This window comes from Manis javanica, chromosome 6 (assembly GCF_040802235.1).
Source record: "Manis javanica isolate MJ-LG chromosome 6, MJ_LKY, whole genome shotgun sequence".
Classification (NCBI taxonomy): Eukaryota; Metazoa; Chordata; class Mammalia; order Pholidota; family Manidae; genus Manis; species Manis javanica.
Window position 1 is genome coordinate 22,887,996 of NC_133161.1, and position 13,873 is coordinate 22,901,868.

The following is a 13,873-nucleotide window of genomic DNA, read 5'->3' on the forward strand; positions in this document are numbered from 1 at the left end:
GCTGGCCCCCCTGCTAGGGCTCTGGCAGGACTTGGCCAAGAAAAGGACCAGTGATTCCCCACCTGGGTCTGGTGAGACCAAGCCCGGTCTTCCATATATAACCGGTCCTGGGCACTGCTTGCCAGCTAAACCTCTAAGGTCCTGGCCACAGTCATGTGCAGTGGGATCTAGACTGATGAGTTTAAAGAGAGGGGCCCCAGCCTTCTGCCTGATGGCCCTGGTGCCAGGTAATGCCAACCAGGCCCCAGAAGAATTGCCCTGCTTCCCCAGACTGGCTGTTTCTAGTGGGTATGGCCAGGCACGTGGATGATTACCTTGGGAATCATTCAAGTGCCCAGGTCTCCTCCAGGCTGTGACTGCTGAGATCCCAGGCTCTGGACTCCATCATGACCAATAAGGCTGCAGACAGCAAGTACTATTTTATTGGGCCTCCAAAGCTTTAAATACAGAAGTGGCGGAGGGATGACGCAGGGGCAGATGTAGACAAACTGGCATTTGGGAATGGACATATCAGAAATCACATAATTAATAGCTGGATGGAGAGGTGGGGAAAGGCAGTCTGGGTGGGGCGCCAGGATCACACCCTCTGTTAGGACAACATCTTTCATGTTTCTTCCTGATTTGAGGACAATTTAAAAAAACCAAACCCCCAATCAAAAACAAAATCATCTGGGAGATACTGTGGAGAACAGAGCAGTACCTTTCACCTTGGAAGGCAATGGCCTGCCCCCTGAAAGCTTTGGGTACCCCCCACCCTACCCTGAGCCCAGGTGTTGCCCTAATAAGACATTTCCACACTGAAGCAAAGCTGGACCCAATCTACACCCCTGATCTGGGGTCTGGAGCTGAAAACATCCTCCTGGTAGAGGCAGAGGAACTGGCGTGAGCAGTGCCGGGGGCCAGACCCAAGTCCCTCCTTAGCGGCTGTAGCCAAACTCATCTGCGTCATCAGCGCGGAAGTCTCCATAGCGCCAAAGGTTCAGCTGTGAGGAAATGGAAAATGGCTCATCAGGGCTGAGAAGGGCCCCATGGGAACCCCAGGGCTAAGCCCCCTCCAGGCCCCTCTGCAGCTTCTGAGGTGAAAACTCACCCTGGCACTCTTGGCTGACTCCTGGGCATTCAGGTATTCTGTAATCTGGAGGGAGAGAGAACACAGGGAACAGTCAAGACAGGGGTATTCCGGCTGCAACCGAGCAGCTCCTGGGATCTTGCAGAATGCCAGGTTGGGTCCCACTGCTCCGCTGCTCAGCACACCCCAATTCCCTCAGAGTAAAATCCAAAGTGCTTAGTTACATCAGTCTCCTTGCTGTTTCTCAACTCTTTGCACTGGCTGTTCCATCTGCTCTGCTTGAAATGCTCTTCCTGCTCACGTCCACCTGGTTACCTACTCCATGCCTTTAAGTCTTTGATAAAATATCTTCCTCTAATGAGGCCTCAGATGATCCTGTTTAAAATCTGCCACCCTTCTACACACTCTGTATTCCTTTTACTTCTATGTTTTCTTTTTCCATTGAGCTTATCTTCTAACATTCTATTTCACTGACTTATTTATTTCATTGTTTGCCTCCTTATGCTTGAAAGTAAGCTCCACAAGGCAGGAATGTTCACTGAGACATGTGGGCCCTCAGTAAATGTCTGCTAAGATAATGAACATGACAGGTGTTTGTCTCAGATATTGTGCAAAGGCATTTTCTACACACCAGAGACATGGTGGCTTCCTATGGGGTATACAGAGAGCTCAACTTCTACAGGGAAACTGAAGCTAACTCCCACGAGTGACCTCAGGAAACTGGGGATCTCCAGAGGGACAACTGGGGGTCAGGCCTCTCCTGTCTGGAGGAGACAGAGCAGCAACTCACCCTGGGGTCTTGTCCTAAATGAATTATCGACCTGCATAAATAGTGCCACAGATCCACAGAGCACCAATTCATTACGTGGGGTGAGAGGAAAGGCGAAGGAGGGGCTGGGTGAAGGGGAAGCCATGGGCACAGTGGAGAGAGACCACTGGTTCCAGCCCTGTGGCTCTCACCTCCCGAGGGAGCACTAGGTGGAGCCAGGGATGCTGCAGGACAACCCCAGCTGCCCACCAACCCCTCTCCCGAGGCGGGTGTGTTACTGGGCCTCACTGTGGCTTGGACAGAGGCTGGGAGGAGGATGGTGCTGAGAGGCAGAGGCCTGATCCTAATGATCAGCAACTGAACCACAGGAAGTGTAGTCCACCCTGCAAGGCAGCGAGGCTGGTAGTCTCGGCTGACTTCATCAACAGGACACTCTGCCTTCAAATGGTTGTCCTCTAGGGCTGTACATCTCGTGAATGGTGGAGGCAGGACTCAGGCCCAACCCAAGCCCTGGGGTCTGTTCCCACAGTCTGGAGGGTTGCTGCGTGGGGTCCCTCTGGGCTCCCTGGCACCGCTTCACAGAGGACTCTGGCTCCCGGTGGCCCTGTGCACTCGTGTGTTAGGAGCTGAGAATGGGAGGGACAGCAAGACAGGCTGCAACTCTCACCCTGGCAAAGCTCTCTAGCTTGTCACCTGGGGGTGCATACAAAGGGCAACTTACTAGTCTAGTTCACTGCTGCCTCCTCAGCCAAGCCAATTTACTTGGGATGTAATTAGCTTTTTTTTTTTTAACACCAACAAACCCAAATCATTATCTTTCCCCAGCAGGTGGGGTCCCTGCTCCCTCACTAGCTCCTGGTGTGGTCCCCAGTACCCCTGTGCCAGGAAGGCTGCTCCACAGTGGGTGGCCACCCTCAATTCACATACCACTTTCTGGAACTGCTTCTCCTTGCGCACCTCCACCATGACCAGCCCCTCCTTCACCAAGCCCAGGCCCACATCACCCTTGGAATCAGCGAACTGCAGGGTGACATGGGGACAGCCGGCGCTCAGGTGTTCCACATTGAGCAGGCACTGAGTGTTCTGGATATCTCGCACCACGCTGTCCACAGCGTCTGTCCGAGCATCCTCCTGGAACAGGGACACACCCGGGTTAGAGGGAGAGGTAAGCACAGCAATGAGAGTCAGGGGCCAGCAGGTGCCAGGGTCTCACCCTCCACTACTCAGATCCTAATGAGGGAGGAAACAGGTACTGGACCTCCAGTGCCCCCCTCTTTCTCCCATTTTTCCCCTCCCTGCAAGCTTATCTGTGTATCATCCCATCCTTTTCTGTCCCAGGCTCTTCCTCCTGAGGCCAGGGGACTGCGACATGCACCAAGGCCCCCCTCCTTCCTGTCCCATCTTCCGTGCATTCACCCTGGTACATGCCCATAGTCTCAACTACTCGGATCCTAGGTCCCCATGATTCTAGGTCTTATTTCACTTTCCAAACGGAACACTATCAAGTCCCCAATCTGTTCCTTCTTGCCGCCCCTCTTGGCCAACAGCTACATATCCACACCAAGGAGCCCCAGAGCCATCCGTGATGCCACCACTCCTGCACACCAGTGCCCACCCACCCGCCCTGATGGTGCTCCGAGACTGGCCTATTTCCCCCAGCTTCTACTCTACAGTTTGTGTGGTTGTCACTATCTCTAACCTGGACTTTCAACTGCAAACATCTCTCAACCATTCCTTCCAGTCTGCCAAAAGTTAACTCTCAAAAGTAGATCTGACTATGTCACACCCCTGCTGAAAATTCTGTCACAATGCCTTCACCTGCTACATGAAGAATAAACTCCTTGTCAGGGCAGACAAGGCCTCAATGCCCAGGCCCTGGCTTACCTTTCCCTTCTCATCTCCCACCATTTCCTGCAAGGCCCTTGACACCAACTGAAGTGGACCAGTTGCCCAAATGCACACTGGCCCACCAGGCCTGCCCATTTCTGAAGAACTAGCTCGGATACTCAACTTCCCTTAACTTCCTCGGTCATTCCCACCACAAATCCTGTGACCGACAGCCCGCCGATCATTGTTTCATCTCCTCCCGTCCGCCTGTGAGGCTGCAGCAATGCTGTGTGTCACTGGACAGTCCCCTTCAGAGCAAGGAAGATGTGCAGACTCACGTCTTGGGGCACCTGGATGAAGGCGAAGGCATACTCTGTGGCTTGAGCTGGCAGCACACGAGTGCTAAAGGCAGGTGGCAGGGCACCCAGGCGGGTGGACGGCAGGATCTCTCTCTGCAGATGACATCCGAGGCAAACACATCACACAGTCAACGCCCCCTTATTCTCAGAGGACAACTCCCTGGGGCCAGGCCTCTGGGAAGTTTAACTCGGGGCTTCCCTCACTGGCCCACAAGCACCGGCGTGCCCTTGCCCAGTCAACAAAGCCATGTTCTCCATGTCCCACTGGGTCCTGCGTAGGTGGGTAGCTGTAACTCATGCCCTCTCACTATGAGCCTAGTGCTGGCACACCTGGTGGCTCCTGCTAAAGTAATCTATTTGATAACTGGGCTGTAATCGCTGTTTCCATTTCTTTCAAATACCTTTCCTATATGGCATGGGTTCCCTGAATAGTTTCCCACAGGCCAGGGGCTCTGCTTGGGAGAGTACAGACAGACCAGGTCCTGACGCCCCCTGCCTGCCTGTGGTCCTGGCGCTGGTGTGCGGCCAACCTCAACCCCTCCCGGTGTTTGCCCAGGTGGTCAGCTGGGAACACGGTCCTGCTCTGAGCTCTCTGCTAACCTGCCTCAAACTCAGTCCTTCAGGATGGCGGGCCGCCATGACCACACCTCAGGGTTCTGACCTGTAACTGTCTCTCCTGCCTGGGAGATGCCCACTGGGAACTTCCTAGGAACTGTTGACAGATTCCCAGGCCCTGCCCAAGGGGCTTTTATCCCCAGGGCACCCGTCACTCTGCCACCCTGTGGCTGTCCCTTCCCAAAAACCCTGGCTATGGGAAATGCTGGGGAGCAGCATGCAGCCCCCAGTTGAGTGAGCGTGGGAACCAGGAGCCATGGGTACAGTGGGCCTGCATGGGCCCATTCTCAGAGGGGTTGGCCAGAAAAGGAACTGTGGGTGCAGTTCAGCCCTGGGGCTTGGACAGGAGACCTCTCAGTTTCCACAGGCTCTAACCAAAGACACCAGTTTTGCCCGATCATTTGGGTCACTGGCTTTTTACACGACCCGTACAATTGAGATGCGCACACACTCCCTGTTGTGTAAGGGAGTCCAGAGCTGGGAGAGACCTCTGAGAGGCCAGATGGGCTTCACCAGAGCGCTACTGTGTGGAATGGCCCCCGGCAGTCACTTGGGGCTCTTCCCTTGCCTACTTGTCAGCCCCCGCCCCCGTGCCCCACACTCACGTTGCCATAGTCGATGTAGAAGACATGTACTTTGGCAGGAGACTCGACTTTCTCTATGCGGGCACGGTACCTGCAAAGACATTACAGGCAGAGCTCACGGGACCAGCCTCAAGAGTCCGGCCTCCCTGGAGCCTTAGGGAGGGCAGGGCAGCCAGTATAGCATTTCCTTGCTCAGGGCTCGGAGTGAACACCCGTGGTTGTCATGGACAGTATAGTGACCAGACCCCACCAAAGCCCACGCTCGGGGTGCTGTGGCCATCACCTCAGAAAATCAGAGCAGAGCTGGGAGCAGAGGGAGGGAGCAGGGAGCATGTGGAGCAGATTAATGTGTCCTTGGGGCATAAAGCAACAAGACTAATGACTAGATTGATGTCTGCTGTTTAAACCCAGCACACTAAACAGCAGCTGTAATTAGCCGGCAGATCTGTCTGGGAGGCCGCAGCAGGGAACATATCCAAGTCACTTCGTCACCCTGGGAAGGCCATGGGCCCTACCCTTGGTAGAGCGGACATTAAGTGACCTTGCAGCCTGTGAGCTCTGCTGCTCATGTCCCACACGGGTGGAGGGTTGGGTGGCTGGTCTGCGCCCGGTGAGAACCAACTTCTGCCATCAGTGCCCCCATTTGTCCTGTGTGGGGTGAGAGGTGTGTTGGAGAGCCCCAGTCAGCCAGGGCTCCCCTAATGGTGTCCCAGGAGAGACAAGGAGGGACACCACCTCTGTACTCCAGAGGCTGGCCGGGCTGCGGGCAGTGCAGAGGGCCACCCCGGCAAGCAGGCCAAGGTCAACCACCACCACCTAGTAGACACCCAGCTGCGAAGGCCAATGCCTCAGGTCTAGCAGGGAGCCCTCTGCCGGCCTACCCGAGGACAGACCTATTATCATGCCTGCTTAAGACTCGGCCCTCCTCGGGTCCAAGTGGCTTACCACTCTCCATCTTCAAACTTGGCAATGCAGAACTCTCCCCGGCGTGGGGCATAGGAGCCCTCGACAGGGGGGTGGCTGGTGATGTCGTTTCGCATGTTCTCCATCAGCTTCTCCAGCTGAGTACCTGCCGGGGAAGAGGGAGTGAGACTGGGAGTCATGTTCTCTGGAGCCTCATCTCTAGGTAGGGTTGGGGAGGCCAGGTGAGACTGGGAATCGGGCAGGATGTGGATTCTGCCTGCAGCCCTGGCTCATTCCACCCCGTGGGGAAGTCCTTTTTGGTCCCTGCTCAAAAGGTTTCATCATCTCCACAAGCGGGATGGTGACAGGCTGACACTTCAGGCCTTAGGGGCGCACACAGTCTTCTGAGCTCATCCCTCTAATCTGCCAGTCCTGGCTGGGGAAGCCCTCAGGAATGTTTCTGGGCTTTGTTTAAGGAGGTGGAAAAGTAGAAGTGAGTGCGTACGGAACAAGGCTGAGGCCAAGCAGCCTCCTCCAGGGGTGAGCTGGACAGGGAGCACCCACTCCTACAGAGGCTGGCCTTGGCCTGGGCCACCAGGTGGTGAGTGACGGCAGCCGCTCTTGGCTAACAAAGAAGCTTCTATACAGACACTACACTGTGAGCTCCTTCAGGGCACAGACTGGGGCTCACTGATCTGTTAACTCTTGCCGAGCCTAGTAAATCCCCTTTGCCTGTAAGGTGCTTAATAATTCCACTGCATTGAAGAGGAACTTGGCATACACACTTGAGGGCCTATGTCCACTCTTGGCCTCTGCATGTTCACTGGCCCAGTGTCCACAAAGCTGGGTTCCAGAACAAGGACGTCAGCTGCCCTCTCCCCTCCCCAGCAGTAAATGCTCTGTCACTCTTCTGGGGCAGCATTCCTTGCCCACAGTAAAATTTCAGGAACTAACAAAGAAGCTTCTACACAGACAAGTTGTTCCTATACTTGGTCAATGTTTACTACTTCTTATTTTTTTGGCTCCAAGGCAGCAGAAGCAGATTTCACCTCCTGCACGAGGCAAAGCCCCTTGGGAGGTCCTCACAGAGTCGGGTTGGTCATTTACAGCAAATGGCAATGCGATCATTTCATCAGATCCTTCCTGAAGGCGGGCTTTAATTAAGAGAAGGGAGACAGGGTAAAAGGATGTCCCCCACGAGGGAAGGTTTCAGAAGAGGGAGCTGTGCATGTTGCGGTTTATTTTCATGGACTCTATGGAGCCAGCGGGAAGGGAGATTTCTTCCTGAAGCCCATCACGACTCTCTCCAGGTGGGCTACCACAAAGCACCTTGCTCCGTCTTCAATATTCCAGTAATATATGCTTCGCCTCTCAGTTCTCTTGCCTTGCTGTTATTCTGCCTTGGCTACCACATGCTGCAGTGTCTCAGCTTCCTACAGTTCAGAGATGGCCGGGCAGGCACGGAAAGATTAGAGACTATGTGGTCGAAGGCCTTGAACCCTCAGGCTTTGTCCCCTGGCGACTTCGGGGCCCTGTCCTTGTTACACGTGGCTCCTACCCAGTGGGGTGTGGAGGCCAGGTGAGCCACATGGGAGCTGTCATACCCCAGGGCAGGGTCATCTTTGAGTTCCCTTTCTCTCAAGCTCCCCGACGGCCATCTGGCTGGCTCCTGCACTCAGGAACAGCTCTCACTCCCCCCTGAACCACAACAGGACGCCTTCCCTGCCGTGCCACACAGCCCTGGAGGCCAGCCCCCCTTACACCAAGACTGCAGTTGAGCAAGAGAACCTAAACCTGAAGGCTCATCAGTTCCCTCTCTACTACTCTCCAGCTTTTCCAAGTACAGCTAGTCTAGGGCTCAAAATTGTCAGTTTTTCTTGATGAAATGACATTGCCACAAAAGCAGCTGCCCGGGAAATATCATTAGAAGGGGAAGTGGCTGAGACGAAGTGGATGGCAATCTGGAAGAGGCCTGGGGGTGGGGCTCAGGAGGCTACCACTGGCCCAACGGAGTGCCAGTGACAGACAACTTTAGTCCCCAGTGCCTTGAAAGACCTGGCTCCTTGGACCCAGAGGTGGCTAGAAGAGCATTTCCCTCTGTGTTCAGCTAAAAGGTTTCCCTGCACATGGTGGCAATGAGAGGAGGGAGGTCGGGCGGGGGGGCGGGGGAGTGCAAAGGGAATGGAGGTGAAAGCTGGCCAGAGGGGCCACAGCGTAGCTGTGCTGAGAGTTTTCTCTATTGCTGTTTCCCAGAAGCCTGGGGTCTCTGCCTAGGGGACTCTGGCCACAGTGCATAGCACTTGAGGGAAGGTGGGGGGAGGAGGAGGATGGAGAGAGAGGGTCCTTTGAAAGACTGCCCGGGACCAATTCCCCTAGAGCTCTGCCTGTTTCCATGGCAACTGGCTACCACTCAGGGCTATGGCAACCTCTAGAGCAGGAGAAACCTGGGCCTAGATGAGCACAGGCTCCCCTCCTGCTGCCTTCTCCAGGAAGCTGAGGGGGAAAAGAGCCGAGTGATGATCTGTGCATCCTGACCACACAGAGACGATTTGTCTGTTGTCTCCTGTCTGAGGGGACAAATTTGCACACCCAGTGTAGCCAGGGGTGTCTGTGAGCAAAACAATTACCTAAGAGTCTCGGAGAACCATCCAGACAAAACTGCTTACCTCACCAGCCCTCAGAGGACCTGCTCGGCCTTGCTCCCGTTACAGCTCACATGCAGTCCATGAAATGACCAGTGGGCCCAGAGAGCAGTACACAGGGCCTGGGTGCTGGGCAGCAGCCCTCCTTCCCACCCCCTACAGGGGCCCTGGAGGCAGGCTGGACCATGCCAGGAGCCCCAGGGTGGCAGTGCTGGGGCTGGACATGAGCACGCACCGGTCTCCACATCCTGCACATAGAAGTGCAGGTCGTCGGTGATCTCTGTCACAAACACTGGCTTGTAGCTGGCTGAGCGCTCCTTCTCCTCCAGCACGGGTGTCACCTCCTCCACGGGCTGCTCCTCGTAGTGGGCCCAGACCTGCACATGCAGTCAGCAGAGGGCAGGAGGGGGTTGGGAAGTGAGGTCAGAAAGGACACCAGAAAAGGGGGCTTTGGGCAAGTGGGGTCAATCCTGGGGCCAGTGAGTATGGGGCTCGCCACAGAGCACTTGCATCAGCTGGGCCGAGGTCCTGGAACTCTAGAGGTGGGGGAGGGAGAGCACTCTGGAGTTCTTCTGACCCAGTAGTTCTCAAATTCTGGCAAGTATCAGAAGCAACTGCAGAGCTTATTAAAAACGCAGGTGCCTGGGTCCCAAAGTAGGCTCCAGGGCAACCAAAATAGGGTTTGTTGTGTGTGTCCCAGAGAGAGTAAAACAAAACCAAAGGCTCCCAGGTGATTCTCATGCCCATCAGAGTGTGAGAAGCTTGGCGCTGGAGTGGTTCTGGGCCACGCTCCCTCCCTCACACCACTCTGCAGGGGTCACTGCATTCTCTAGAGCCTCCTACCAGCACAGGGCCACAGGCCCTGGAGGGGAGGGCGTCACTGTGCAGGAATGCCTCTTCTCAGCAACTCCTCTGTCCTCCTCACCTTGAGCAGGCTGCTCTGACCCCAGCTCAGAAGCTGGGCCGCCTCCTCCACCCTTTCCTCCAACCCCCACCAAGCCCTGCACTGTCAGGGCTATAGCAGCTTGGCTCGGAAGCTGATTCCATGTGACAGCATGTCAAGTCCAATCCTGTGGCCAGGAGATTATCCCAGTAGCAAGGCCTGTTAGAGCAGGGGTGGGAGGTGGCTTTTCAGCTGAGCAGCGAGAAGGGGTTGGGGTGCTGGTGTCCTTTCGACACATGGGGTCCCACCAACACACACACACACACACACACACACACACACACACACACGAACTGGGCACTAAAAAGGTTAGCCAAAAATTTACATGCTTACCAGGTGCCAGGTGCCATCCTGAACATTTGCTAAGTATTAACTCATTCAATCCTTACAGCCACCTTTTAAGTACTTATTACCCTGCTTTACAAATGAGGAAACTGAGGCACACAGTCTTGCTAGAAGTAGTGGAACCAGGATTTGAACACAGGCAGTCTGGCTCTGGAGCTCTTCAAGGGACATGTGGCAGTGGCTGAGCCTCTGCAGACAGAAGCAGCTGTAGGCAGCAGGAAAAACTAGGTGGGAGACAGGCATTCCTTTCATTCTCCCCCGAATTTGCTGTTTGACTTTGGTTAAGCCACGGGCTTTCCCTGAGCCGCTCCTTTGCTTCCCTTGCAAAGAGATACTCTGGCCACAGCATCACTCAGCTGACATGCAGATTCCTGGGTGGCATCAGGAAGCAGCTGAAGGGCAAGAATGAAATCACTGAACTACCTTGGCTCAGAGCTCCTGCCTTTAATGTGGCATGAGTGTATGTTCTTCCACTAGAAGGGGAGACAGGGGCCTTGAGAAATGGAATGAACAGGAGGGACTTTCTGAGCCCAGGAGAGGCTGCCAGGAGTAGTGGAGGGGGAAGGGAGAGACCTCCCCTAGGCCCAATCTTCTGCCAGCCACTCGTGCAGAGCTCTCTGCTCTCTGAGGCTGAGCTCATGGGCCCCTTGTCTGGAGCTGTACTTAAGAACAAACAGCTCCTGACCCTGCTCACTTTCTCCCAACACCTGTCCCATTGCTACGGCCACCTCCCTTGTCTCTAGCACCTAGATACCTCTGCTTCCAACACCCCCAGGCGGGGCCGACACAGGAGAGGAGGCAGGTGGGAAAACTTCAACTCAGTCAGATCAGAGACTCTTGGTCTTATCCCTCAAGGGCCCACTGGCCCTTATGGGGAAGGGGACTTCTAGATTTTGGACTTTCCTGTGAAAGGGTCTCTCCAGTCAGAGGGCATGGCACAGATAGTCACAATTACTTCAATTCTAAGGCCTATATCCTGTTAAGGTTGAGGCTTTTTTCCTGGGCCCCTGGCTGGAAGTTCCCCAGGGAAGTGACTACTCAGCCAGTCATTCCAATCGGTGTCTGGGCTCTCAGCTCCCAGGATGTGTGGGACTCGTACTGCCTCTGAGAGACAAAACTGTCAGAACTGGAGCTGGGACCGAGCCCCAGCCCACACCAGTGGCCTTCCAGACCCAGAAGTCTGTCTCCTGCCCCTTCTCCTGCCAGTACCCACCCTCCAATCTGGCTGCAGTCCCTCTGCCCACTAGACCAAGTCAGCGGGCTCTGCCCTCTCCCACCTTGCTCTTTCTTCTTGCCCAGTGTGCAGCATGTTAGAGACTCCGTCCCTGAGCTGTTCTGGGCTTGCAGCCTAACCCCACCCTGTCTCTCTTGGCTGTGGTTAAGGAGGATCCTCCCGGTGTTGATGGATTGAGAACAGACTGACAGAGTGAGAGCAGAAACTGCTAAGGACACCTCAGGTAAATGGGCCTCAAGTGACAGCATCAGGTTCGCCTTCGGGGTGAGGGGGTGGAGCCTCTTCCCACAGGCTGAGGTGGGCAGCAAGCTTGAAGTCAAGGTTGATGTAGACAGAAGCCTCCAGGATGGCCCTCGGGCCCTGGGCTCCCATATGCAGGGCAGCAATAGCACTAGTCGCAGGACAAGGTCCTACTGCTCACTGGGTGACAGGACGGGCACAGTGGTAGTAAAGGCATCAACGCATGAGGTTGACACTGGGTAGACGAGGGAGAGCTGCTCCTCAGATAAAGAACTCCATTCTAAGAGGGCTGGCTTGGCCCCTAGAATAGGCGAGGCTTCCAGGTTCCCTCTCCCTTGGGGCATGGGATGGAGGTGACCAGCTATTCCCTGGCACTTGGCCACCAGTGACCCTTGGCAAGCTGGTAAAGGCAGCTTGGACACATGGCTTCTTGGTGGGAAGGATTCAGTCAGCTGGTATGGCGTGGATGCCCAAGTCCCCATCCTTAGAGCAAGGGCACATTTTGCCCACATCGTCTTACAGTGCCCTTCTGCAAAACTGAGGCGGCAGGAGACACACAGCACTTCCCCACAGCCATGTTAAGCCCTGCCACAGCTCAGATCCCTGACAGAGGCTTGTTTTTGGGAATTCCCATATGGGCTGTTCTCTTCCTGGACCCCTTCCAGAAGAGACAGCAACTGTGCACACAGACACATAGTCAGTGGCCGAGGCAAGGCCCCTCTGCGGCTCCCTCAGGGCCCTGGCTATAGGCCCAGGTGGGGACCAGACAAGGGAAGCACTACTCTCCGCCCTCATCTGCTCCGTGCTGCTCTGTCATGCCAGTTCCTGCTCTGCTCAGGCCGCCTCTGTCCAGGTGGAGAGCAGAGGCTCCTCGCCTGTCCTCAGCCGTCCCTCTCCCCTGTACTCCCTCCCCGGGGAGCCCCAGGCTTTCCTCCTGCCAGGAGATGGGCAATGTGGACTGAGGCTCCACTGGCTGGAGCCTTTCCCTTCCAAATCCTGTTTAATATTGCTGCTCAGGAGGCTCCAAGAGTAGACTGGCATGGGTGGGGGATGCGGGGTACGCAGGTGGAGGTCTTCAAGACCACAGCGGGGAAGCCAAATTCAATAAAAGCCAATCAATGGCCAATCCAGCCTTACATGGGGCCCTGCTGGGGAATGAGGGGTAGGGGGGCAGGGGGCAGTCCAGGTGGCTGCCTTTTACAGCTCCCTTTTTGGTCCTCAGACTTGCCCAGGACCCCTGAACGAGGGGCGGGTTACCTTGCACCAGCCTCCTGCAGAGGAAGGGGAGGCCTGACCAGCCTCGTCACAAGGAGAAGTATCTGCAGGGCACAGGGAGGAATTAGGCCCAGCAGGGAGGCAGCTAAATTCCCTTAGCTGGGAAACCAGCACTGTGAGGTTCCCCCTAGACAGACCCACTCAAATGCACACACACAGTGACACTCCCTGGAGATGTCTGCATGCTCCTAGTCTCACAAAATCATTTAGCTCACAGGTACCACCATGAACTCTCACCGCCAGATATGCCTACTTCTGGACAGCTGAGGCAGCCCTCATGGGGTCACAAGAGGGGCAAGGTTGGGAGTCCTGGGGATATCTCAGAATAGCCGGTATACTGTCCCCTAGCTGGCCACCAAATTCTCCTGTGAATCCAATCAACTCAGAGTTGCTGCAAAGCTCTGCCCAAGCTGTCCTTGAGAACCAGCCCCACTAGGGAGCGGCAAGTCACACTAGGCCCCTCAGGACCCTTGAAGAGGATGGGATATGCTGGGGAGGGACCCAGGAGGCAGGCAGGCCCTTGCACTGTGAGTAGTGCACTTAACTTTAATTAGACTGAAATAAAAGCACACAGCCTGTGTAAGCAGTTCATCACTGGTACTTCTCAGCATCGTCACATCACATGGCACCAGGGAAACGATGCCTTGGACTCTCTCAGACAAATCCACCATGTGGTAAATAGTGATGCCCAGTCCAGCACCTAGCATGGGACTGGACCCCTCCATCTGAGGCCAGATCCCCCTCTCTGTCCTCTCCTGGGTCCCTTTCGTCTCTATTATCAAGAGGGCAGAGGATAGCTCAGACCCAAAGAGGCAGCTTTTAGGCTTCTGTGCTGAGTAGGCAGCAAGCAGGGCCAGGGGCAAAGACTTTTCAGGCTCTGGACCTTGGAGGCTGGTGCTTGGAAACTGATTTCCCAGCTGCTAACACTTTGGTGAAGGTTCAGCCCTTTACACTCAAGGCCCCAGCACCACCACGCCTCCATTTCCCTGCAGCAGGCAGAGGGCACGGGGGTGGCAGTCTTAAGTTCAGCTGTCACAAACAGGAAATTTAAGAGGAAGCTCCTTTGCT

The 13,873-nt window shown here is 55.4% G+C and overlaps 1 protein-coding gene across 4 annotated transcripts in view; it reads right to left on the minus strand.

The window, feature by feature from the left end:
* Positions 1 to 400: 400 nt before the first annotated feature.
* The window catches only part of SND1 (staphylococcal nuclease and tudor domain containing 1), a 406,889-nt gene continuing 393,416 nt past the window's right edge, over positions 401 to 13,873 (minus strand). For 3 of the 4 annotated variants that reach the window (XM_073238486.1, XM_037023516.2, XM_073238487.1), the window contains 7 exons: positions 9,004 to 9,145; positions 6,169 to 6,292; positions 5,245 to 5,314; positions 4,004 to 4,117; positions 2,766 to 2,969; positions 1,091 to 1,135; positions 401 to 983 (listed from right to left, as the gene is read on the minus strand). In XM_073238486.1, the coding sequence (XP_073094587.1) occupies positions 918 to 983; positions 1,091 to 1,135; positions 2,766 to 2,969; positions 4,004 to 4,117; positions 5,245 to 5,314; positions 6,169 to 6,292; positions 9,004 to 9,145 (765 nt within the window). In that variant the 3' untranslated portion in view covers positions 401 to 917. The remainder of the gene's footprint in view (positions 984 to 1,090; positions 1,136 to 2,765; positions 2,970 to 4,003; positions 4,118 to 5,244; positions 5,315 to 6,168; positions 6,293 to 9,003; positions 9,146 to 13,873) is intronic. The other variant, XM_073238488.1, reaches the window with a different exon arrangement.